The sequence below is a fragment of the Falco peregrinus genome, chromosome 5 (genome assembly GCF_023634155.1).
Source record: "Falco peregrinus isolate bFalPer1 chromosome 5, bFalPer1.pri, whole genome shotgun sequence".
In the NCBI taxonomy this organism is placed as follows: domain Eukaryota; kingdom Metazoa; phylum Chordata; class Aves; order Falconiformes; family Falconidae; genus Falco; species Falco peregrinus.
Window position 1 is genome coordinate 16,323,168 of NC_073725.1, and position 25,376 is coordinate 16,348,543.

The 25,376-nt window shown below is 45.7% G+C and overlaps 1 protein-coding gene and 1 long non-coding RNA gene across 5 annotated transcripts in view; one reads left to right on the forward strand and one right to left on the reverse strand.

Annotated features, from left to right (window-relative positions):
- The window catches only part of LOC114013514 (uncharacterized), a 44,335-nt gene extending 39,264 nt beyond the window's left edge, over positions 1 to 5,071 (forward strand). The window contains exons 4-6 of the long non-coding RNA XR_008747490.1: positions 662 to 857; positions 1,733 to 1,915; positions 4,932 to 5,071. This is a non-coding gene — a long non-coding RNA (uncharacterized LOC114013514). The remainder of the gene's footprint in view (positions 1 to 661; positions 858 to 1,732; positions 1,916 to 4,931) is intronic.
- LOC101924126 (C-C chemokine receptor type 8-like) lies at positions 4,283 to 21,367 on the reverse strand. Of its 4 annotated transcripts, XM_055806113.1 has the most exons (4): positions 20,512 to 21,367; positions 19,332 to 19,403; positions 7,853 to 8,057; positions 4,283 to 5,610 (listed from the first exon to the last, which is right to left on the reverse strand). In XM_055806113.1, the coding sequence occupies exon 4, from the start codon at positions 5,601 to 5,603 to the stop codon at positions 4,551 to 4,553; it is 1,053 nt and encodes a 350-aa protein (XP_055662088.1). In that variant the 5' UTR covers positions 5,604 to 5,610; positions 7,853 to 8,057; positions 19,332 to 19,403; positions 20,512 to 21,367; the 3' UTR covers positions 4,283 to 4,550. The 4 variants fall into 4 exon arrangements, with proteins under 4 accessions (XP_055662088.1, XP_055662089.1, XP_055662090.1 ...); XM_055806114.1 differs by lacking the exon at positions 20,512 to 21,367 and having other exon boundaries at positions 19,332 to 19,716; XM_055806115.1 differs by lacking the exons at positions 19,332 to 19,403; positions 20,512 to 21,367 and adding an exon at positions 11,923 to 17,683 and having other exon boundaries at positions 7,853 to 8,011.
- Between the last annotated feature and the right edge of the window lie 4,009 nt (positions 21,368 to 25,376).

Sequence of the window (25,376 nt, forward strand, 5' to 3'; positions counted from 1 at the left end):
CTTGCTTTTCAAACTCTTCCAGTTCTCCTTTGCATGGCTTCACACACTTTTATTATACTTTATTTATTTTAAAGGTCTGGGAGGTGTTTTTGAGAATGTGCACATCTGGATGTTTTGTTGCACACTGCTAAGTGGTCTTGGACTAGAATAAGGTCTAGATTTTCCTATTGTAGTGTCATAAGCATAATGCTACAAAGGGGCAAGCAAACATGAAACAAGAAAGTGGAGAATTGTGAAACGTGTTAGATGAAAATAGCTAGAAAGTTCAATTAGATTCAGACACATTTTAGAACTAGCTAGGGAAATGTTAGCTGGCAATCTGATATCAATGGTAGGTGTTACATCTTGGTCCTTCCAGAGATATTAATTGCTTTAGTTGTGCAACATCTGATTAGGAGATCTGTTCTAGGAATAGCAATAATTTCCATATACCATCGTCGTCAGAATAGCAATCAACTTTCAACTAATTTAATGGAACAAGATTGGGCTAGATATTTTGGCATGTATGTTCACATGTCCTGGTTCCAGCTGGGATAGAGTTCATTTTCTTCTTAGTAGCTGGTGCAGTGCTATGTTTTGGATTTGGTGTGAAAATAATGTTGATAATTAATGTTTTTAGACGTTACTGGGTAATGTTTATACTAAGTCAAGGAATTTTCAGTTTCTCATGACCTGCCAGCAAGAAGACTGGAGGGGCACAAGAAACTGGAGGGGACACAGCCAGGACAACTGACCTGAACTAGCTAAAGCCAAAGGAATATTCCATACCATAGAATGTCACGCTCAGTAACTGGGGAGAGTTGGCCAGGGCCTGCTGATTGCTGCTCAGGGACTGGCTGGGCATTGGTCAGGAGGTGGTAAGCAACTGTATTGTGCATCACTTGTTTTCTCCCTTCCCTTCGGATTTTGTTCTTCTGTCCTTCTTCCTCCCTTTCATTATAATTGTTATAAATATTATTATTGGTTTTATTTTATTTCAATTACTAAATTGTTCTTACCTCAACCCTTGAGTTTTCCATTCCCTTCTGATTCTTCTCCCCATTCCTCTGTGGAGGGAGCGAGTGAGTGGCTGCATGGTACTTAGTGACTGGCTGGGGTTAAACCATGACATCATGTTACCACACACAGCAGCAGAAAATCCAGGTGACATCAAACTTGAATGCTCCTTTGTGCTTTTGCAGTGGTATTTGCAGTGGACAACATCTCAGCACAGGAAAACTAGCTGATCTGGTTATGAGTAGATTGCAAAATTCTTTTACCAATTTTACTTTGTTTCAGAATCCTTGAAACTGCAGAAATAGTGCATCTGCCACCTGTTTTATTCCAAAGAGAATACTAAGTCTGCAGAAGAAAGCAGATTGTTGTTGACAAGTTTCTACCTTAAAAAAAAGTATAATGGAAAAAATGGCAGCACCTGCTCCTTAATAGTATCCTACAAGTGTAGTGCTGTTATCCAGAACTGTTTCAGTGCATACAAGCGCAAAAATTTTTGAACATTGCTTACATATATAATCATACCTCTGTAGATTCTTCCTATCACGTATCAGAGTAGCATAAAATCCTATGGATTTACTACATTAAAAATAGAATTTCACATTCAGAGAAGAGGCACAATACTTCTGAGAGCTCTGCTGTGTATGAGTACTTGGGGTGATGCTGGCTATGTTTGTGTCTCTATTCTGGTAGTTCATACAAGGGGCAAAATAGCTACTTGTATTACCGCTTTTTGCAGCCACATTAGACAGAGAAAGAGCCTTCTGAAGGAAAAGTGTCCTAAGAATCTGCAATCTTAACCTGTGAGAGATCAACTGTGCTTGAGCAGAGGACAAGGCATTTGGATCTATGCTTCTGGATTCTTAAATACCAATCTTTCAAACACAGCATTGGAAGACAAGGAGGAGGAAGAAACTCTGAAGTGAGTCCAACAAAACCTACTTTTTTACTTCTTTGGTTAATGCCTCACACATTTGGGTGAAATTCTGCTATTATGCACATACGCAGCATGATTCAGTGGGAGCTGGACGAAAAAAAAAATAGAAACCAAAGAGTTTGGCCCTTGTAACCCAGAGAGACTCCTGAATTTTGTCATGGTATTGGAAAGGATTGTGCATGGCTGGGGCATATCTGGTGCATATCACTTTGAATGACATAGCAACCTGAAACGGGCATAATCTTTGAAAACTTGCAGTGCTTTTGACCATCTTCTCTTTTTGAAATTTGAAATTCAGCAAGGCACATAAACAATTACTCAAATAATAGGAATTTAGCGACCTTATGTCTTATTTGTTCTGATTGACAAGATTGCAGATATGATCCAAATCTGTGTCTTAAAACCAGAAAGTCCTTGAATACTATCTTTACCGAAAAGCAGTCTCTGCTTGGTTTTGGTCTTTTTTACACAACTCTTGACAGTTGTGTAAAACAAAGTGATCAGGGCAAATTCTTTGCTGTTTCACACATGCCCAATTTCAGTAAGAAAAAACTCTGAAAAAAAAGCTGCCAGGAATGAAATAGTTATTCCCTGAAATCTAGAGGCCTAAAAAAGTGCAGGGGCCTCTCCATAGACACTTTATATCCTTGAAGGCCTAAGCCCCATGCAGTCTGGATTAGACTGGGGGGGGCCCTCTTTGATCAGTCAGTTGCATCTCTTCCTTGCAGCCAGGAAACTTGGCTCCTGACTGCCAGGTTTTCTGCTTTCTAAGCTGCAGTGATGCAGCTCATTGGGAAAGTGTCAGTGTGTGAGAGCTGGCTGGAAAACATTTCCATCTTTCCTTCTTCTCAAAATGCCAATTAAAAACTCAAACCAACCAACGAAAAAAAATATGTGTATATATATATATATACATATATATATATATATATATATATAAAACACTTCTGTGTCTTCTCCCTTCCATTTTCATCTGAAACATTACAGGTAAAATGATGGTGAATGTTATTGAACATCTTAAACAGAAATACTTCTATGCAAACTCCAAAAGTCTGACCACAGGGGCAAGATAACTGCCCTGAGATGCTGACTGATGTTTCTTTTCAATTGTTAAAATGCCAGTGCAGTATAAAAAACCCCACAAAAATACACAGAGGGGTTTGTTTCTAAATACCTAGAAGTCTTCTCAGAAGTAAACTAGTATGATAATGGAGCTGCAGGGCATTTCTTATCCATTGAGGAGTAAAACCTAGAAATCTTAATTATGCTATCATAAACGAAAAAAGTATTTTCTATACTATGAGGCTTTTTTTGGTACTGAGGTTAGAAATGTATTTGAAATGTTTAGGAAATAAACAAAAAAAAAGCAATTATATTTTCAGAAGGAAAGGTAGAACTAAGAAAACAAAAGATTTTTTTTATTGCCCTGGAAAATACAATCTTTGACAATACCCAGCCTGTGTTTTTCCTGGTTTCAGGTACTCTCTTGTTTAACTTAAAATTTTGTTTACAGTAATATTGCCTCAACATAAATGTTATTTTTTCACTGTGAATTTTTATTGGGGTTTCAAGAATAAATCTTTCGCAACAGGAGAGTGGAGGCAAGACTTACTTTGCTGAAGAGCTCCAGGGTGCCTCTCAATTCCATCAGATGTATTTTGCATGATATTGCCTCAAAAATCTGTAAAAACATCCTTTTCTTATCCTAATCTAGGCTTGTGAGTCATTAGAAAGACTTTCAGAAGCCAAGACAAAAAGGTGCATTAATATGTTTATTCAAAGAAAACATTTCTAAAATGGCAGAAAATAATGATGCATGGAAGAAGAAACAGAGCCTATGTGCTACATGCTGTTTTGTGGTTACATTTAGCAGAGAGAGCTAGGAGCACAGAGCTGGAGGTCCCAAGCCTTCAGCAGTGAAGCAGACTACCAAGCTGCTTTGATGATGACATATTCAAGTGTATGGGCCTCTACAAGTGACCAGTATAGGGGGCACCTGGAGATGTTGTTCTGCTATTTTTGAAGGCATGCTTTGGGTGGCGGCAGCTCCAGGGACCCCATGGCTGTGCCCCTGGGAATGCCCCACAGCAAAGCAACAGGGCCCTGAGCTGAGGAGCCTCTTTATCCGGGAGCTGAAGCAAAGTGGGAATGGTGACAGTGGCTGAGATTATTCCCTCTTTGCAGTGTGAAGTAATCATGCCTGTCCTCTTCCCTGCTTCCTGGAGGGTTGCCCCATGCCTGTCCCAGGGATGTAGTGATTCATGTATGGACAGCTTCCACCAGGGAGAGCATATCTGGGGGTGAGGTGTAAGCAATGCTTTCATCAAAGGCGAAAATAAGTACTAGAGGAAGCACCCTGGTTGCTGAAATTTATTAAAAGAACTCTAAAACTTAATTAAAAATCATTGTGTGGCAAGCTTCTAAGGTCACCATTTACAAATGCACCAGTGCTCTTTCTCAGGAAACTCATGTTGCTGCTTTCATGTCATAGTTCACGGCTATCCTGAAAGGAGATACAGGTATACTGGTTTTCCCAAGAGGATGCTGCAGGTGGTACAACCTCCAGTGCCATGTCAGACCTTAGGCCAATGACCCACACCAGAAGGCAGGTCAAGTGGGCTTACAGGACCCCTGTGCTGTCAGAGCAGCCAGAGAGCTGGGTGGGCACTGAAAATGACTGACACCTGGCACCTCCGACAGGGCTGGAGAGGACGCGGACACAGGACTGCAGTAGTCCTTTAAGATGGGCCTTGAATGTCACCCCAGCAAAGGCATAGATCACGGGGTTCAGGCAGCAGTGGATGAAGGAGATGGTTTCTGTCAGCTGCAGGGCCAGGGCTATCTGGTAGTTTGCCTTGCAGTCATTGATGATGTGCAGGCTCTGCAGAGAGTCTAGGAACAGCGCGATGTGGAAGGGAGTCCAGAAGAGGAAGAAAACGATGACAATTATGAAAATCATTTTGACCACCTTGATCTTGTTCCGATTTTTGCATTTTTGCAGGTTTTTCAGTATCTGGGCATAGCAGCAAATGAGGATGCTAAGGGGAATCAAGAGACCTAAGATATTGGCTGCAAACTGAGAGGCTACCTTCCAGGTGTTGTTGTCTGGGGGGTATGTGGTGACACAGTGGACAGACTGCTCAATTTCCAGCTGCTGGTTGAACATTATGTTGGGTACAGAAGCCAAGCCAGCTACCAGCCACAGGATTAAACTTGTAATTATGCCACGAGAGGCTGTACGTATTCTCATGGCGTTGACAACATGGACAATTGCTATATACCTGTCTATGCTCATGAGGGTTATAAAGAAAATACTGCTATAAAACCCTGTATAATAAATGCCAGCCATTGTCTTGCACATAGCATTGCCAAAAACCCACTGGTCTGAAGCATAGTGGGCTTGGAAAGGGAGAGGCACAACAAAGAGGAGATCGGAGGCTGCGAGGTTCAGCAGGCAGATGTCAGTCATCGTTGTCAGCCTTTTCCTGGTCAGGAGAACCCAAAGGACCAAGGAATTTCCCAGAAGACAGAAGACAAACACAAGGCAGTAAAGAATGGGCAGAAAGAGGTACTTAAACCTGCGAAAGCTGTTTCCTTCATTGCATGGAGCAGTGTTTTCATCATATCCGTAGTCATACTCTGTTGTGCCAAGGAACTGGCTTGTGGGATTCATCTGATACCTGTGCAGGAAAAAGCAAGGAATAAATGGCTGGCTGGGCACGGGACTCCCAGGGGTCTTTGCCTCTCTCTGTGCTGGATTGAGCCTGTGGGTCAGCCTCCAGGCAGAGAAGGACTGCAGAATGCAGTCTCAGTCTTACTGGCTGGACAAGAGTAGCTGTACCACCCCGAAAACTTTACCTGCAGCCTGCCAGTCATTCCTATATATGCATAAGTATGAGCACTGGGATTCTCTCAAGTTTCCCTGAAACTACCACAGCACCAGCAAGTTAGCCCCTCATCATTATAGTGACAGGGAAAAATTCATGCTCTGAATTGTCATAATGGTGCAAAATGGTACAAAACCTACATCTGATCTTAGAATCTGGATTTTCTTGTGCTCCCTGGGGCGGGGAAGCTTTTTGCCTGTAGCGTAAGAACCCTTATAAAGTGTGTTGACTGAAGAAGCCATCACCCAGCAGCATAGCCACATTTTTAGCTGGGCTGATCCGAGCTAGATGCTGTCATGGAGTGCAGAGGTATGTAAGCTAGCTTTCCATGGGTGAGTGCAGGATTGCATACAGAAAACCTCGGCAGCAGCAAGGAGTTAGCAGGGTTACACAGCAGCATTGCAGTGCTGAGCTCTGGGCTGCTGCTGCAAGGCTGCCACTTACCTCCAGGTTAGCTGGTAACAGCTTGGCTGTGCCTGTTGCTAAAACACAGCAATTTATTGCTCCTGCCTGTTCTGCTGAACTTCAGTTTTCTAGTTTAGAGAAACCCAAAACAATCTAGGGTGTTTCCCTTCTGTCATTTCGGAATGAATTTCAGAATCGCTTTGAAGACAGCTTTAAAATAGTCTGACCTGCTCTCCAAAGGTGAGTCAGTGCTTTAGCCACCTCTTTTTTTAATCCGATATTACCTCATGGCCCCTGTAAAAGGGGTTCTGGTTTGCAGAATTAAGTGTTCACATTTTAAGAAGTAATGGTTCTTTCAAAAAACACTATTTCAAAGGAGTTTGCCTTGTTGCTGCCCTAACATCTGCATGATCATTATGCACTGCACTTATGTTATGCTTGCTTACAGGCTGGTCACATCTTGAAAAGAGCTTCAAAGGCACAGGGTTTCCAGGAGTTAAGAATCATTTGTAGTAATCATTGCTATTAAGCTGTAGCAATAATATGAATCACGGTGATCAATTCATTAAAAGTAAAGGACACGCTCCCCTGAGTTAAAAATTGCTGCTTGGGTATATGAAAAGAAAGACAACAGTGAAAATTTTCACATTGGCGAGGAAAGAGTCAAAATTCACCCCTTCTTGCCTGTCTGTGCCACCTTGTGCAGAGGAATGGGAGGATCTGTATGCACAGCACAGGGGGGTGCTAGAGTCAGTGTTTGTTCTCCACAGCAGGTGTGGGTGCTGCTCATGGCTCACTGATCTGCCTCAGCTTTTCTTGAGGCACCAGGACTGTTTCTTGGTCAAAGTCAATTGGCACATGCAATGCGGAGAAACCTGTTACAAATACAGCACTCAACCCCAAGGAGTTCCTTGTTCAGAAATAAGTAATGAGAGAAAAGCAGTGCTGCAATCTACATTGATGGCGTAATACTTTCTTATATTGAGTTTTCAGCTGTAGGTCAGACACCTGCGTTATTAATTTCAACTTTGTTTTCATGCATAAACCCCTAAATTTCAAGATGCTGAGTCGCTACATAATGGCTGTTCATGCAGTAACAGATATGGGCAGAAAATATTTCATACTAATGCTTTTGATGTGTGACCCCAACACACTGAGTGTAAGCACGGCAGCAATGGCTTGCTTTTCTTAATTGCCTGTCAGGGGCCCCATAAAAGCAGTCCATAGATTCAACAATCAAAAGTAAACAATTTTCAAAAAATACTCAATACTGAGTCATAGACATATAGATACGTAAATATGTAGATAGATACAGATACATAGATACAGATTTATAGATATGATGAATCTGATTTTGGCAAAATTCAGAAGTGTTTTTCCTAGGCTGAACAGAGACTGGTGATGCTCCACTTCAGACTGCCTTTACACCTTTATAACTTCGACGGGTTCTGACCAGGGCCCAGCATTTTCCATTTCTCTCCACATCAATTGGCAAAACAGCCAAACTAAAAAAGCAGTTTTCCAGAGGCTATCAAATGAGAGACAACTGCTGCAGGTCCCTTTCCCCTGCTTGCCAAGGTTAGCCTATTGCTTTCAAGAGCAGCACATTAAATGTAAATGGACTCTTTACCTTTGACAGCAAGAAGCCTCTACTCTCTCAGTTGGCCTCAGTCTCCTCCTCCTTCTTCTGCGTTCTTGTCCTGTGTCTCGTTCTTGGGAGTTTCCAAGTTTACTCCTTCACTTGTGGAGATGGCTGAGATTTGGTGATACGCAGGTGTCAAATGGGCATCTGCCAGTTAAAGAATAGGTTTTGAGGCAAACAGAAAATTTTGTAGCTGCAGTAAACAGGAAAAAGAAGTGAGAGGGCTTACAAACACATTCTGTGAAACAAAAACCAAACACTGCTCTTTTTGAAGATGGTAAAGGTAGCACATGGACAGGTGTTCTTTTAATGTGTTTACTAACCCCCCCTTCTTCACAGCCACCCCAGATTTAAGCGAAAAATTTAAAAGTTCAGATGTCTACATCACAGAAAACACCCTAATAAATTTGCAACTTTTTACAGCAGCTGACATATAATTTCTGAGTTGCATTATATTAGATTTTCATTTCCTTCAGCTGATATCAACTTGTATACTGCAGTCTAGTTATGTCCCTCCCTATTAAGTAATGTATTAATTTTCTGAGCAAAATAAGGACTCACACCTACTGATACCTCTTTACAATCATTTTTTAAGCAGCTTTTATTCAAGTGGAGATATTTCAGGATTTCTTTGCTACTTTGGGTTTTTTTAAAGTCTATTTTAGTGCGTTTAGGGTACACGGTCAAGGAAAAAAATTGAAACAAGAATAGGCTTGATTTTTTTTATCTTATTCAATAGTTTTAAATTATTTTTGTCTTGTGTAATACTGTAAACTGTGATGCTTTATAAGTCAGCCAAATTATATGCTTTTCATTCATTACTCTCAACAAGCACCGTTCCTGTTTTATAGGAGCACAGAGAATACAAGGGATTTGTCCAAGAGCCCCAAATAAATGTGTGGCATGTGGATCTAAAGCATGACTGTTATTAAAATTACAGCCCTGTTCTTTGGTAGCAGCTATCAGCTCCAATTTGAAGTAGCTTTCGAGCTTGGTGGCTGTTGCCTAAATGGATGGTGAAAGACAGTCCCAAGGAAGAGAAGAGCTAAATACTTCAGATAGACAAAAAAAAAAAAAGTGAGATAATGGGCTGGGGAAAAGAAGTAACCTAGTGAAAGACCTGGCACTAGTGTAGTAGCACAGTCAGAAACAAAAGACCTGTCCCTTGAGGTATTTAAAATGCTACCAAGACCTGTCCCTTGAGGTATTTAAAACGCTACCAATGACCACAGCATCACCCTGCTTCTAAATACTCGGTCTTATTACATAAGAGACACCAGCTCCTCTTTTTTTGGTTGGGGTGTTTTTTTCAGAATTAACTTTTGAACATTTTTGTAATAGAACTTTATTTTATTCTGTCTATATATATTAATTATCTCATTAGTATGTCAATAGTACATCCTGTTACAGACATACAGTACCACATAATGTAACTCCATTCTATTATTTTTTTTCATTTAGAAGTCAATAAGGTCAACTTTCATTATTTCTTCTTATGAACAAAACATCAATCTATTAAAGATTCCTGCTTTTCCATTGGATGCTTTTTGCATTAGTTTGTCTGATAAGTTATTAACACATATAACAAAAATTTAAACAATAGTTTGACATGAAACCTGTAAAATAATGAAACAGATCTGCATTTTAAAACATTTATACATACTATACAATGAAAAAAAATCTTATATTTTTTCTTATTTTCTGTTACACATTCTGATTTTGCAAGAAGATTTCCGTTCATTAATTTATTATTTTTTTTAATTGAGAAATTTCCAGCTGGTTGGGTTTTTTTTCCAGCAGAATTCCAGCCACAATTCTGCACACCCAGGCAAAGTGAGGCATGAAGCTGGAAGGATGTGACAGGGAAACATCAGAGGAAGTGCTGTTGTGTGAAAAGCTGGAGCAAGCAAGAAGATGCAGAGGATCTTAAAGGCAAGGAAAAGAGCTTGAATTCAAGTGAAAAAAAGATAAGATACAAGTAAGCAGGCTTGACAACTGCTGTGGTTGGAAGACAGCTGGCTGCTGTACTTTAGGAAGACCAGAGAGGACTGCACTTTGCATATGGGTAACAGCCTGGTAATAAGGAGAGGGAGGAAAAAACTGTGGTGGTATCAGTGTTTTGGAAGGAAACAGCAGAATTACAGTCTCTGATGTAACATTTCCAGGAGCAGCTTTGCTGTGGCTTGAGAAGTGATATACACATTCAAGTCCCTAGATCTGCCTGTCTTTCAGAAAGGTTTACGCGCCTGCACCACTTCCGGGGTAGTTGGTGTTCCTGACACATAGCTGTCACCTGAGCTTTTCTCAACAGAGGCAGAAAATTCATTAAAGGCAAGAAAGGATGTGATTTATTGAAGGCAGTGAAAGGAAGGGAGAAAACGGGTTTAGGAGATGACAAATATGGCTTTGGAAAGGTGCTGTCCCTGGGTGTATGTGGGTGTGACAGGAGGGGAGGCCCACAGCACAGGGGTGGATTGTAGGAACTATTGCCTGAAAGAGCAATAATTACAATGAGGAAACCTAATGGAAGATGCCTGGACTAGGGGACAGGGAAGAACTGGAGGCAGCTTTTATTCTTTTCTCCATGCGGATCCCTAGTTGCTCTCCTACAGGTAATTGGAGGAGAGCATGGGCAGTCAGAGCACTGCTGGGCTGGAGTGCGATAGAGACAAGTAACCACTGGTGTGTTCACAGATGTGGGGTGATGGAAGCTCTAGGTATGCTAAATTTCCATTGAAAGCTCAGAGGAAGATATCTGGCAGGAGGAGGATGGGCGATATGCATTCTGGATTTTCTCCACCACCAGCTATGATCCAGGCTGTGGTGACCTGTATCCTTCCTGACACTTTTTCTGTCTGTGAGTAGCATTCACCTTGTCCTGAGTTACACAAGGGCCGTGCAGGCAAACAGGGATTTTCTACTGAGCCAACAAACAGCACTTTGAAGTTCATGTGAGGAAGATAACAAAGTAGAAAATGTGGTAAACCAGCAAGAGGTGGTAAAAAAATGAACACAGAAGTTAAAGGTCACCAGCACTCAGAAGTGCTGAAGTGGAAGGAGGTGCAGAGGGGCTGTGAGGTGGCAGGAGCAGTGCAAGAGAGCTGGGCTCAGCCTGGTAAAGCAAAGTCATGGAAGGGATACTTTTGCCACATACAGACAATGCAGTGAGGAAATGGCCAGGGGAAAGGGAGGATTGTCTCACCTTACAGAAAGCACAGGCATATGAAAACAATATTTACAGGTTGTCCCTTGGGCTGAAGGGAGCTTGCCAGTGTGGCACTGAGGCTGTGGAGCACCCTTCCTGCAGGAGGAGAGCAAGCCAGCGGGTATAAAGTGGTCCTTGGTTAAGTGTACAAAGGGGACACCTGATCCAGGAGCTCTCGTAGCTGGGGACAGGACGGCAGGCACGGGGCACTCTCTCCCAGGGCCTCAGTGGTGCTCCCAAGGTGCTGGGTGGGAGCCAGGGGGCAGGGAGGTCTCAGATCTGTTTGCTAAGAACCCATCCAGAATCCACCCTAGAGCTCCCTTCAGCAGCCCTGGCTGCTACCTTGCAGTGTCCCTGTGGTTGAGTTTTAGCTGGACACTGATACCAGGGCTAGTTGTGTCTCTCCAAACTCTTGCAAACTTTCCTGTGAGAAAGAAATGCCTTACAGCAAAACAGAAGCAATTGATTTGGTATCTCCAGTGCTCCAGCCTATGGCCAATTTGGAATTGGGTGCAGGAGCTGTGCCACACGCCACACTATGCACCCAGTCAGGGCTGTGGGCGGCAGGAGAGAAGAGCCATGTGGCATCACCACCTTGGTAAAAATGCCGGTGCACAGGCACCTCAGTCACCACTCAGGTTAAAAAACACAGGGAAAATGTCACTGTCGGAGGAGCCTTCTGGTTTGTCTTTTATGTTTTGATGGTGCTTGTTAGGGTCAGCCTGCAGTGGCCACAGTGGCCCCAGGCAGCTGGTGGGTGCAGGGGAGTCTCCACAAAACTCTGCACTATGCCATTCATTCACACTTCCCCTTTAGCTGCTGCCATCGCTACCACAGTGGTTCTTGTATTTACCTTTGAAGTTAGTTTCTGCTTTTATCTTCTGTCAGTAAAATTGCTTCAGTGGGGAAGAAACACATGCAACACTTCGTATAGCTGAAGACACTGTCAGCCTAAAAGTGACCAGCACATCAGAGTAACGCAGACTTCTACTCCCCTGAACTCCTTGAAGCCCCAAGGTCAGGGGAGTGATACTCCACTGAAGCCCCATGTTAAACAGAAAGGCTGTGGCAAATGCCACAACCAAAACGAATCTTGCTGTGAGGGAAACAACATGGCCACATCTGCAGCTTCTACAGCTAGACATATTCACTTGCACCGAAGAACCACCCATGCATGCTAGCTCAGCCTCTGACATTAGTCACAGAGGGTTTTCTTACCCCATGCCACCACTGCAGCTCCTCAGCCTGGGGGCGAGGGCCAGCTTAGCTGCTGCAAAACTGCCTGCTCTTGTAGAAACCTCTCCTTCCTCCTACAGATGGTTTAGATGAATTGAGTTTGAACACAGAAAGGAAACTGTGGCTGCAACAGAAGACACCACCAGCAACTTGCTTCAGCCTCAGGAGCACCAGCTGTGAGCCCTAGTATGGCCCTGGCTGTTTGGTAAGGTGGATGGGAGGCACCTTTCTGACAGCACAGGCTCCAATGTTGGTGCAGCAGCCATTAGGAAAAGACGGGGTGGGGGGGGAAAGCAGAGTAAAATACCCTACCTGGCAGAGTATTTCCCAAGAAAAGACAAAGTATTTCTTGGATCTGCTCGCTATCATAGCAGCTGGCTGGAAAGTGGAGGACAAGTTTGCCTCGATGCCATGCCCTGCTTCCACCCATCTCAAAGCAATGGTAAACAACTGAGTCAGGTGCTCTTATCTGAGAAGAGCACTTTCCTCTGCCTTTGCCCAACAGCAAAATAAGAGCAGCTTCTTCATCAAGAAGAGGCCTTTCCCTTCCAAATCAGCTCTCACTTCACATTTCAGAGGGCTTACTTCAGCAGAGGAAACAGAACTGGGATTAACTGCAGTAGGGAGTACGCAATCTTCAGACAGGCTGGATTGCTCAGATAAAATGGCTTGTAAAATACCAGCAGTCGTCACTGTTGATGGGAAGAACAATGATGACAGCTTGGCTTTGCAGGAGAAGGTAGAGGCAGGAGGTCACAGTGAGCATGGCCTCTGCAGCATGGGAGCAGTGTGTCAGGTAGCACTTTGATGAACCTCCCACCCTGAATTCCTCCTGGCCATCTCTGTCTCAGCAGCCCTCTCCCAAATGCCTCTGCTTCCTGCATGGACCAGAAGGTCTCTTCCCTGGCTGTAGTACCCTCAGCGAATCCCTTGCACCCCTCTCCCACAGGGCAGCAGGGATGGGTAAGGGGGACACCGAGACCTGGGTGCCCAGGGCTGGCAGTCACCTGGGGGATACAAGAGGAAACCCCACATAGGAGCTATCTTTTGAGAAATCCTTGCCTGTTTCAGTTAATGCCACAATGCTCGGCTCTATCAACATCAGCTGTCAACACACCGTCTTAGTAGGACCACATCAATCAAAACTGTTTAATCAGACCATTGCCAGTGTAGAGGTACAAATGTGCCATATGGCAGAATGGTTCATTTCCTTTTCTTAACTGGGATAACATATTTGTATGCCTGTGTACAAAGAGATGGGTGAGATTTTGTAAGCAGGTGATATTTTGAGTAATCTGGGTTTTTTGTCATCAAAGAAGTATATTTAGATTGACTAAAATATCTCTGAAAGTGCCAAGTTGTTTGGGGAGGATTTCCCCCCTCCAAATTAGAGAAAAAGAAATGAAGTCACAATACTTTATTCTGAAAAGTTCCAGACAAGACGTGGCCATTTTTCATTTTTAAATGTGTCATTTTCAAATACCGCATTTTTTAACTAAATAACCTCTTCTTCTAACCTTTCTTCCTCAAAAACAGGCAGACTTCATATCTTCAACAAATTTCCAGTAGAATTAGGATGTGTCTGTTTTGCTGATAGCAGACAGATTTTTTTTATTTTCTTTTCAGCTTGGTCAAATACTGATACCCTCCACCAAAGTGGACTGGTATTACTGTAACAAAATGTTTGTGTATGTAGACATATACAAATGTGCATCCAAAAGACCTATTTGGTGTTTCTCTGTCTCTCCTGCAGCAGATGCTCAATGCGGAAAAAAATGCTGAGAGCTAGAGAGTCCTCCAAAAACTGTTGCTGAGTTTGTACAGTAGAAGCAGCTGGAGGTGCTTGGTGAGGCCTGGATCAGCTCACTCCACTCCATGCTCTGCTGTTCGCAGCTGGCACCAAAGCCACACAGATTATGGCTTTGACAGCTGTGGCCTTGCACAATCGCTTGGTCTCACTAAAGCAGAAAAATCAGTGTGTTGCAAAACTCCCAGCACAGTAACTAATTCATAACAATGTCAGCAGTGAGTGGGTTTTTCTCACTCATGTTTTACCACAGGGCACTTGTGGGATAGAAGTAAAAAAATACATCTGGAGTCTTTGAGAACAAGAGTATTTTCCATCTGTCCCTTATCTGATGCTTTTTTCCTCACCCCAAAGCACTTAGGTTTTTAAGTCTTTACTGTCCCACACCTTCAGTACACCAGTGCATGGGCACCTCTCAGATTGCCATCTGATGTTGCTTTGCCTAAGGGTGGAGAAGAGAGAAAGATGCAAGAGAGAACGAGTTGGAATGGAGAAATCACAGGAAACTGGGCTGGATGGGACACTGGGAGATCATGTAGCCCATCCTCTGTCTTGAAGGCAGCAGCAGTGTCCCACTGTTATTCTTGCCACGCAGTTGTTCAGCCTGCTCCCACAGCCTCTGCATTCCCCTCAGCTTCTCCTTACAAACCATGCCAGTGCTTCTCCAGATTCATTCCTAGTAAATGTGACTTAATCTAAAACTGTTCTGGTATGATTTGAGTAGGTTATTTACATTATCCATGGAGGAACAATTGCTTTCTTCTAGCTGCATTAAAATTTTCTAAGACCATGTTTCCCTTCAATCTTAATAGGCCATGTTCCATCATCTTTTTCCTTTCAGGTCATGTTTTCTAAATTGTTCATCATAACCACTGTTCTCTTTTGGTGGCTGTCCAGTTTTCCTTAATCTTTTTTGCATTGCAGTGCCCAAACCTAGACATACAGCCCCAGCTGTGGCCTTAGCCCTGGCAAAGAAGACTGGAGGAGTCACCTGTCTTGGGGTAGTTGTCTTCTTTTGCAGTCACGCAGCACTGGTGACTCACGCTTCTCTGGTGCTGGATGACGGCCCCCAGATCCTTTTCCCCAGAAGTGCTGCCTTCCCCATCCTGTGTTTGTGGCCTTGGCTGACCCCGCCCATGTGCAGAAGTGGGCGCTTGTCCTTAATGAACCAAAGCCCATCACTCTCAGGCTTTTTAATCTGTCAAGGTCAAGTTGAGCAGCCACCCTGTCCACCAGTACTTTTGTACCCCCTCCCAAGGTCATGGTGTATGTAAAAATAGTAAAAATGTGCACCAGCCCTTTATCCAGAGCAGTAATGTGCACGCTGGCCTGTGCCGGGGCAAAGCACAGCCCTGGCTGCAGGACCCTTCTGGGCAGCAATTCTGTCCAGCCACAACTGCTCAGGAATTTTGACCGTCTGACCACTTGTGCACCCATGTTAAGGTTATTTGATGTGCTCAGAAAGCTTGCTAGCTCCAAGGTATGGGATACCTCCACTATGCCCGGCTTGCCTGATGCTGTAATTGAGGCCGATTTGACACAGCTGCTTCTTGACAAACCTGTACTGGCTCCAACTCTTTATATTCTTGCAGGCTGCTTATTTCTTCTAGTGCTTTCCAGCAACTTAGTTTGACTGGCACAGGATTCCCTCTCTGGTGTAAACTGATGTTTCCCCACCAGATGATCAAAGCTACCTGTGCTGGCTGGCTGCCCAGTACTCACCACCTGAGCTTGGCACTGGCCACAGTGGCTTGGAGCAGAGGGCCACTGGAGCATATGCCCTGCCCCAGTAGTGCCCAGTCCCAGCTGCCCCAGTCTGCAGAGGGGGCAAATTCACCGCCCAGCCAGAGCACAGCTCTGCTCCCAGCGCCCGGCCAGGCAGCGCCAGCTGGAGACCACCAAAAACCCCAGCACACCTTACTGCCAGCACTCAGGGCTCACTGACCCTTCAGGTGTGAAGTCTGTGGGCTGCAGCACAGCAACCAGGCAGGATTGCTCCCACCGCAGCAATGCCACCTAACCCTGTACAGCACTTTTTGCCTCTGTGAATGCAGATGAACCACACGTGGCTGGCGCATGGGCCAGGGCACTGAGCTACTTGGCGAAAAGGCTAGAGTGGTCCCTGGCAGGGTTTGGGCTTGGCCCTGTCCTCACTCTCTGCCCCCTGGGAGCAGTGGCGCATGGTGCAGACTGCCAGACTTACTCCTGGGTGGCAAGCCTGGTGCTTGCCCGTGGCTGGGTGCCAGCAGTACCCCTGTGAGGGCTCACTGCCATGTTGTGTTGGCCACGCCACTTCTGCCTCCTGGCTGGCCTTGGGTCATGCCAGCCTGGGGGCTGTGAGGAACTGGGGTGCTGCAGGGTAGGAAATTCCCTGTGTGGCCGCTGGCACCCATGTCTGCCTTGTGAGCACAGCTCAGCTCTCACCACAGGAGCCTCCCCTGGAAGCAGCTCTGCACACTTGCCAGACTTTAAAAGGAAAAAATATTTTCAGCGTATGAAATCATGCTCTTAAAACAGGGAAGCCTGTGTGGTTTAAGACTGGAATGTGACTCAGGGACCCTGGATTCAAGCCTGCACCCTGCCACTGGCAGCAGGTCCCCTTAGAGTGGTCGTGTGCCTTTAGCAATGCCTCCCCAGGGCAGCTCTCAGCTTGAGACCATCACACAGCAAAATCTGGGCAATGGTCCGGTCCTGATGGTGTTTCCCATCTAGACTGCAGTGGCTGTGATCTCAAAGCAGGCATCTGCACAGTGCTGTCGTGTCTTTCACATCTTCCCTCAGACCTCTACCCTCGCCAGATGTGTGAAGAGAGTCTTTGCTGGGGTAACACACACCTCCTGTGCTGCTGTGGTCTGAGAGAACGTGCAAGGAGAGTTCATCAATGCCACTTATCAATCTTTATCTGAGCCACTGGTAAACAGGAACCTGTTGAACAGCTTTACGCTTTTTCTTGGGTTTTTAGGTTCTTTTGGTCTGGATTTTGTAGCTATTCTTTTTCACCTACTTCATCTCAGGAAACATTTTTCTGCCACCTCTTGCAGGAAATGTGCAAGATACAAAAAGTGTTGAAAACCTCATGGTTAGCTCAACCTGCTGTACGAGAGGTGGTGAGTCAAAGGGCTTGGCAAGGAGGGCAACAAAGGCAACACAATTGCACTGGAAAAAGCTAGAAGCCCATGGGTCAAGCTCACAAGAGTGAAAGTAAGTCTAAAAGAATTTGGCCATGCAGAATAAAGATGCTTACATACTTTTTGTGCTATGATTAGATGTTGCAACTCAGGGGCTTTTCACCGGTATCAGAAGAAGCTTTCAAATGTTTCTGATCAAGACAGCCAGGAGAGCTGCAGCACCAGGCTCTTGGGGAACTCATTTCTCGTTTTCAACCTTAAAGACCCACCAGGGAGCATGCTGTCCATACCAGGCACATCCACCATGCATGCCGCTGCAAACAAGTGCAGCCATGCTGAGGCCACATGCCAGAGCTTGTTGGGGAAGAGGGAAGGCCACTCATGCTCAGCACCTTAGCGTGGACCCAGCAAGTCATCCAGACACATCAGGAGCAAGCAGGACAGTTTGTCCTAGGATGTAGGCGGCAGTGCAGGTACAAAACCTGCAGGGATCAATCAATGCTGACCATCTTTATACTCTCTCCTGATCTCGCGTGGTGCTGCTTACAGGGAGACATGCCAAGGTTTGCCAGCAGTAATACTGGACAGAGTGAAGCCATAGGGAGCTGGGTGGTGGTGGTGGTGTGTGGAGAGCATGGAGGCAGGCATTCCTCCCAACACAGCCTGGGGCTGCAAGCCTGGCTTTGGATGCAGCACGGCAGACCTTGCACTGACAGGAGGGAGTCTGCTTTATGCATCAGCCCTTCTCACCCTCTCTTTGCCTTAGCAGCGAGGAGGATCCCTTAGGCTAGCCAGGGTAAAGCAGCTCGTGCTCCCACCACCTACACTGACCTCTCCTGTGGGCTGGCGATGGACAAGCAGCTCAGTGAAGATAAGAAATACGAGTTCTGAAAAATACCAGATCTGGCAAGAAGTTGGGTTCAAGAAGAGGAGGAGTGTCTTTGCGGTATGCAGATGCTTGGGGCAGGTTTTCTTCTCATTACCAAACTGCAGTTTCATGTTTTTCTGGTGTACTGAAAGCACAAGAGGGGCTCCTGTGGTTTTCAAATGAGTGGGACAAAACAGATGAACTTTTGCCACTGCATAGGTAAAATCTGTATTTCCTTTTACAATGCACAGAATTTATTTTGCTGACTCTTTTTTGATACAGTCCAGTAATTCCAAGAACCTTCAAGATTTCATATGTCCCCTTCTTATAAGTTTGTAGGCAGAAGAGTAAAAAGTCAAACGTTTCATTAACTTATTGAAATTACTAGGTGTGAACATGTCTTTCTGACCAGGCCCAAACACAAGACCAGCTTTTATAGACAAGATTAATAGTAATGCGTCCACATTTCTTGGACAGAGCAATGGACATCTGAGAAACCCTGAAGTCAATAGTTGAGCCACAGTGCTTTAGGCAATCTTTGAAAAAAAAGAAAGCTCTTGAAATTAGTCTTAAATAATACTGAATAATCAACAACACAAGATAGCGGCTTGGGTGTTTGTACTTCTTTTACCCAAAATGCTGCTCTGCTTACTTTATCTTTATTCTACCAAATATGTGTAAAACCAGCAATTCAAACTCAGAAAACCCTTCCCAGTGTGAGGTTTCCTTAAGGAAGAGCCCAGAGCATAGGGGGGGGGCAGTCAGCTCTGAGAAACCTTTGCACTTCACTTTGTCAACGATAATTGTCATAAGCTGGGACAAAGAATGCTTGCCGTTCTAATTACTTCGGACTTTTATCAGTAACATAGGTCTGAAGATGGAACAGAACAACCCTCGTTTATTCTTGCTATGTCTCAGTTCAGTTTTGACAAATTAAAACCAGAAAGTTAAAACAGAAATTCTCTACTGTAATGTAATAAAATAGATCCACTATCCAAGGCAGCAAGGTGAAATCACATCATAAAAAAAGAGATGCAAAGGTTTTCTTTGCCTTTTGAAATGTGAATATGTATTCTGATAAGACATCAAACAGCTGCTGACCACATATACCACAGGTTAACATTCAATGTACTTCCCAGTAAAGCATGCTACTCAATAATGCAAGTCTGTTCCCAGCATGATTTCATTTATGCTTTCAGTGTTAAGCTTTGTAGAAAACACACCTGTTTGCTCCCCCCTTGCACAAGACAAGGAAGTGACTGCATAGGGAAATCACACATTTGTCTCCAGCCTCTCTAGAAAAAAAAAAAGGTCATTAAATCACTTGCTGTGCTAAGAATTTGGGCCTAGGAATCATCTACAAGCCCGACATCCAGAAACATTTTGAATACAAAGTTGGGGTTTAGTGTATCTTAGGTCCAGAATCGTAAACTACAGTCTGAGGGTGCTGGCGGCCAACAAGTTCATGCAAATGGCCTTCAGGTGTTACAGAACCACGTCAGAAGGAGCCTTCTTTCATTTACCACCCTCCGTCAAAATGCTGGTCCTGAGAGGTCTGCCTGCTCTGGCTGTGAATCAGTCTTATGCAAAAAGAAAAGTCACCCAATCTTTCAGTAAACAAAAAGTTTTCAGCAGCATCAGCGAAGCGGCGGTAGGGAGACACGGTGCAGGGCTGAGCTGCAGGCCTGGAGGGAGGAGAGATGGCTGGGCAAGCTGCCCCTGCTCTGACATCCCACTCCTGCTCCACAAGTACACTGAAAGGAGGGGGCTCACCTGCGGCGTGAGAGCAGCAGGGAAGGAATTGCCAGCACAGGGAGAAGAAGATCACGCTCTCATAAAAAGCCAATGCTGCTGGCAGTCAGGGATACCAGGGGCTATACATTTGAAAAGGTTTTCAGAGAACTAGCTGGGTCAGAAGCTATCAGCCCTTCGGCCACCACCGAAGTGTGAACACACAAACCTGAGCTGAAAACATCCTCTACGCTGCTCCCTCCCTAGCATGCTTGCTTTTCAAATCCTCTCTCATCTCCGGCACAGGTGCTAGGGACCGGATTACCAAAGGTGAGAAGCAGTCACAGTTGACAGATGCACCAGGTCACTGTCACTCAGAGCCATGGGTGCAAAAATACAGGAATCAACGGGGGGGGGAAGGAACAACCACTTTCAACACAGCTTCCGAGACAGTGCAAATGCAGCCGTGGGAGGAGGAGATGTGGAGCAGCAATTAGGCTTCATGGAATCCAAAGAACAATAGGCGAGCACGAGAAGGAAAACAACAGGCTGTCCTAAAGATAAAATACTGCCACCAGTCAGTCCCCTTGTAGTAAAGTGCCAGGGTTTGGGCAAGTTTTTCTCAATGCTGGGTAGGTAAAACAAATTCCCACACGTGTGAGCACTACCTACCTCCCAGCTCGGCTCTGCTTCAGTGTCCTCCTCCTCCTCCGCTGGCAGCACGCGCTTTGGCAGGAGCTGTGCAGGAACCCAGGAGAGAGCAGCTTTCTGTGCTGTGGTGTGGGGCAGCAGCTGTTGGCTCCTGGGGCTGCAGAGATGCACAGATGGCAGGAGCCGGAGGCTGGCGTGGGGACAGCACTGGTTGCCTTTGGGCATTGAGGCTCCCCCACCTCACCAAATAGATATACTTACAGTTAAGTTTTCTGGAAGCAGTGCCTCTATATGTTTTGATATATGAGGGTTGCTGTCCCCCTGACTACTGCAGCTGTCAGCCAGCTTCTCTGCCTCTAACTGTGAAGTGGGGTCCTACAGTGCCCATGGATTTCACATTACACTGTTAAAATGGGTAAAATGCTCTATGTTGGAGCAATGCCAGAGCGGGAAGCAGAGTGGGTTCCCCAGTTCAGACAACTATCCGTTAGGTGTTTCTTCCCTTTGCACAACCTCTTGCCCTGTGCCCCATCTACCCCCCTGGGGAGTGCTTACATCTCCACCAGAGATGTCCCCCACCGGACACCACCTCAATGGCCAGTGGACCCCTCCAGCCAGGAGCGATGCACATCTAAGTCTTGGGCTGACGCAGACCTCGGTCCTCCCTGGAAACCAGTACCAACCCCTAGCTTGCCAAAATGCCTGGAGGAAAGGGCCACCACAGGACAGCAGGGACTGCCACGGGATGGCAGGAACCACCATGAGGTGGCAGGGATCACCACAGGGCATCAGGGGCAGCCTTGAGCAGAGGGTAGCCAAGGAGTGTCCAGGTACCCCAAGAAGAGCAGCAGGAGGAGGAATACAGACAGCATGTGCTGATGGCACCTGTTGTGGGGTTCACCAGCCCATGGCAAAACGCCTCTGCTGCTCATGGCCCTCTAGCAAGGGACATCTCTGCAACATGGGGTGACAGTCCAGTGAGTGCAGCCATTCCCCTGCCAGCTGGAAAGAGGGGGCTTTGCATGCATACAGCTGCTTGGCTGCCTCTGTTAGCATGGGTTTAGCAGAGGAATCAAAGGGATCTTAGCTCCTCTTTTCGGTCATCCAGTGCCGCGTGTTAGCCATCATTTGCAGACAACAGGCAAAGACCTGAGATGAGCAATGAACCTGGGTAAAGAAAGTGAAGCAACAGGAGCACAAGCTCAGGGCACAGTGAGAGGAGATCCAGGGAGGCCATGGGCAGCCAGGACAGGGAGGGATGGGCAGCGCAGCACCAAGAAGGAAACAGAAAGCAGGTGATGAGGATGAATATCTTACAGTTAGCCTTGGCCACGCTTGAGCTGATCTTTCTTTTTTTGTGCTCTGAGGTTCTCCAGTGCCTCTTCCTCATCTGCTGCACCACACCAACCCAAGGAAGCAAGCTTTGCTGCCAGTGTCACTAGCTAGATATGGAGCTGGTCTTCTGAAACTAGCTAACACTTAACTTTACCTGCTGTAACCCCTGAGCAGGACCTGGCCCCAGAGCATCTGGTTCCCTATTGTGCATGCCTATTTGACTACACGCCCTGGCTTCCACTTTTGGCATCACAGCTGTGTAGCTGCCTTGCTCTGCAGAGCTAGTGGCAGGACTCCTGCACACCTTCTGCTCTGCTGCCAGCTCTTGTCAACTCCTCCTTGCATGCCCTGGAATTGCTACTTTGTGTCCCTCTAGAAAAGAAGAGAAATCTTCCAAAATGCACATGCTTTCTCCCATTGCCCTGTAGCTCTCCAAAACTATGTAGGCAAAGTACTGTGAAGGTCAGACCTGTCCATGAGTGGTGCCTATCAGAGGACAGGGGACCTTGGCCAGGTCATGGTAACCGAGGGTGTAATCAGTCCGGGGATCAAGTCAAACTCCCCCCATCTGCCTTGGCCCAGGGTCTTTGTCTCCCAGCCATGTACCTCACTCTCTGCCACTCATTCTGCAGTGTTACTTTTTGGCACCATTAAGACATGCTATTTTCTCCGAGAAAACCTTGAAAAATATACTGAGGTATCTCAGGAAAAGATGAGTTGAGATATCTTTGCAGGAGCTTTGCCTTTTAGGGTCAGTTTCAGCTCACACCCCATCCAGGATCCAGTCACAGCCACAAAGAATCGCAGGACATGGGGTACTCTGGGTCTGATCCCATTTCCAATGGCTCAAATTAACTGAGGAGGAAGAGGTGGGACGGCCTGGGGAAACTACAGCAAGACTGTGCTGTAGCGTTGCTCTTGTGTTGGAGAGTTTTCCAGAGAGCCAACAAAACTCACTTTCTGAGGTTGTGCAAATTAGCTGGATTCAGAGCCAGCACCTGGCTTGACATCCTGACTCCAAAACCCACCCTATTTAAATACCCTGAACGTTCACCATCACATGTTAGACCCTGGCTGTCATCACAGGGCTGTTTGTGTTGTGGCACACAGCGCAACAAGGAGCAGTGGTTACAAAACAGCTCATAGGAAGGAAAGAGCCGAGCTAAGCTTGGAAGGGGAGCACTGGGAAGAAGAAAATGCATTAAGGTCCAGATTGTCCCTGCTTGGATTGCCCCTGCCTAGTTTTATTTTTGTAAAAGTAAAATTAAGAATATCTACTTTTGGTCATCTTGATGGCTCCAATTCCACAGCAGGATGGCAGTTCATCCCTGTGTATTTCTCCTCCTTTTCATCTTTTCCCTTGCAGCTCAGCAGGATAGAGACCCACAGGGTCAAATTTAGCCACATGAGTGCAGCTCCACTGACCACAGCGGGGCTGCTGCACAAAGCACTGGGTGAAATGCTTTAGCAGACTTTCTTTCTGGCCTTACTCCACCTCCCCATCTGTGCTGCAGACAGACCGTTTACACAGACTTGGCTTGATGTGGGCAAGGGGCTCTTGCCGTGGCTGTATTCCCAAGCCAAAGCTGTAGAGTGGAAGCAAAGCAAATTTGGGAACCAGCATGTGGGTGTGCTGCATTTACCCCAAAGGAGAGGGACTGGCAGCCTCACTGATTAGCTCCTTGTCCTTAATCCACAAGCAGAACTTGTTGCAACCCCAAGAGGTTTTAAAGGGCAGGTGATTCATACCTGAGGTTTCAACTTTGAGACTGTCATTGGGAAACAGTGATTTGCTGAGGTTAGCTTTTATTTTCCAACCTTCTCCAATCCTCAGCGCCTGCCAGCAGAGATTTAGGTGTCTCTTGTGTCCTGTGCTCCCCAACCCCGCAGTTTCAGTCTGGCATGAGACCCTCCATAGGGCCACACTGCTCAACAGTGCATAAGCACCTTCTTCAGACCTGCTCCAAGAGGTCTGGGCAAACTCCCAGACACCACCCAGAGCCTCAGTGTGACCAGCCAGGCTCCCATGACACCCCCCCCTTCCCCAAAATACCACCCTATAGGGAGCCATCCTAAAGCAGGGGGGCCAGCTGGATGTGTGAGCTCTGGGTGAAGCTGGCCCTGTCCTGCATTAGCAGCCCTGCATGCACAGCCTCACACATCCCAGAAGGGGCAAGAGAAGAGACCCACTGTAGGCATTGTCCGTATTTCAGCTGAGCATACCCACCTCTGCTGCAGGACACCCTGCCCCATCACCTGGGCAGTCACCAAAAGCCAGAGGCAAGAAAAATCTACTGCCAAAAACTCAGGAAGAAAGATGAAAATGGTGCTCCTCAGTCTGATTACATCCTTACTTTATTTAACTGCCCAGGCAGAAAAAGAGATCAAAAAAAGGATATGTGAAATATGGTTTTGACAACAATCCACTGCTAAAATTACAGCCACACTTTGTCAGGTCCTCGTGGTGTCCCCTAAACAGGGACACAAGTCCACTCTGCCGTCTTTGGCACCTGGCAGGGACAAATAGGGAAACAGTAACATTTCAGCTAAGTGTGATGCTTAGTTTCGTGATGACTTCAGTAAAAGCACAGGAAGCAAACAAAAATGTACCAGTCCCCCGCTCCAGGAACATGCAGTGATGCTTTGACTTAGTTTCTAGAAAAGATTAGTAGGGCATTTTGTCTTCAAGCCAACTTAAAAGCAAGTTTTAGAGAAAACTCTATACAGTTACACCAAATCTGACCTAAAAGTGGCTTACATTAATTTAGCTTGCCTTGATGGGAGGAAGGCATGAAGCTGGTACAGAAATATGTAAATAGATGTAACCAGACCTAAATCAAATTGTGCTTTAACTAGATCAGCTCATAACGACACATTTTGGGTATGGTCAGACAAAGCTTCATAACTTTATTTTGTAACAGTTCAAATTCCTGCCTCCACTCCCCTGTGCTGAAGCAACAAAGTGGGGTGCTCAGTGATGGCTGGCAAAGCTAGGCACTCATTTTAAACCTACACTTATCACCAGTTTAAGCTTTGCCACCTGAGCTTTGCATAGCCATATCAGAGGTGTGAGCACACATTTCATCCCTCCAGGGGATGAAAAACCTGCCCAAGGGCCTGGCACATACGATGCTCCATCCGTTCCCCCCTGACAGTGTGTGAAAGCCCTCAAGAGCCTGCCCAGCTAAACCCCCACCCAGAGACTTTGAACAAGAGCTGCAGAGGCTTCTTGTGGTGCTGTGTTCTTCAAGGTGTGGCTTTAGTCTTGGCTGGCTCTCTGTAGCAGAAGTAAATCTGCTGCCATTTTAGGATTTTTTTCAGGCTTGCTCACTCTCCGCCTCAGCTATGATGGGACTGAGAAGTCTGGTTTTCCTAGGAGAGGCCCCTGCTTCCCCAGGCTTAAAGCTTTCTCAGCCCTGAGGTGGAACTATACTCAAAACTTTAACATGTTTTCTCCAAAGCGTTCTTTTGCTGTTGGAGGTAGAAAGATATCAACAAAATAAACCGACACGCAGGAAAACCACTTCTCATCTTGATTAGTCATATTTCAT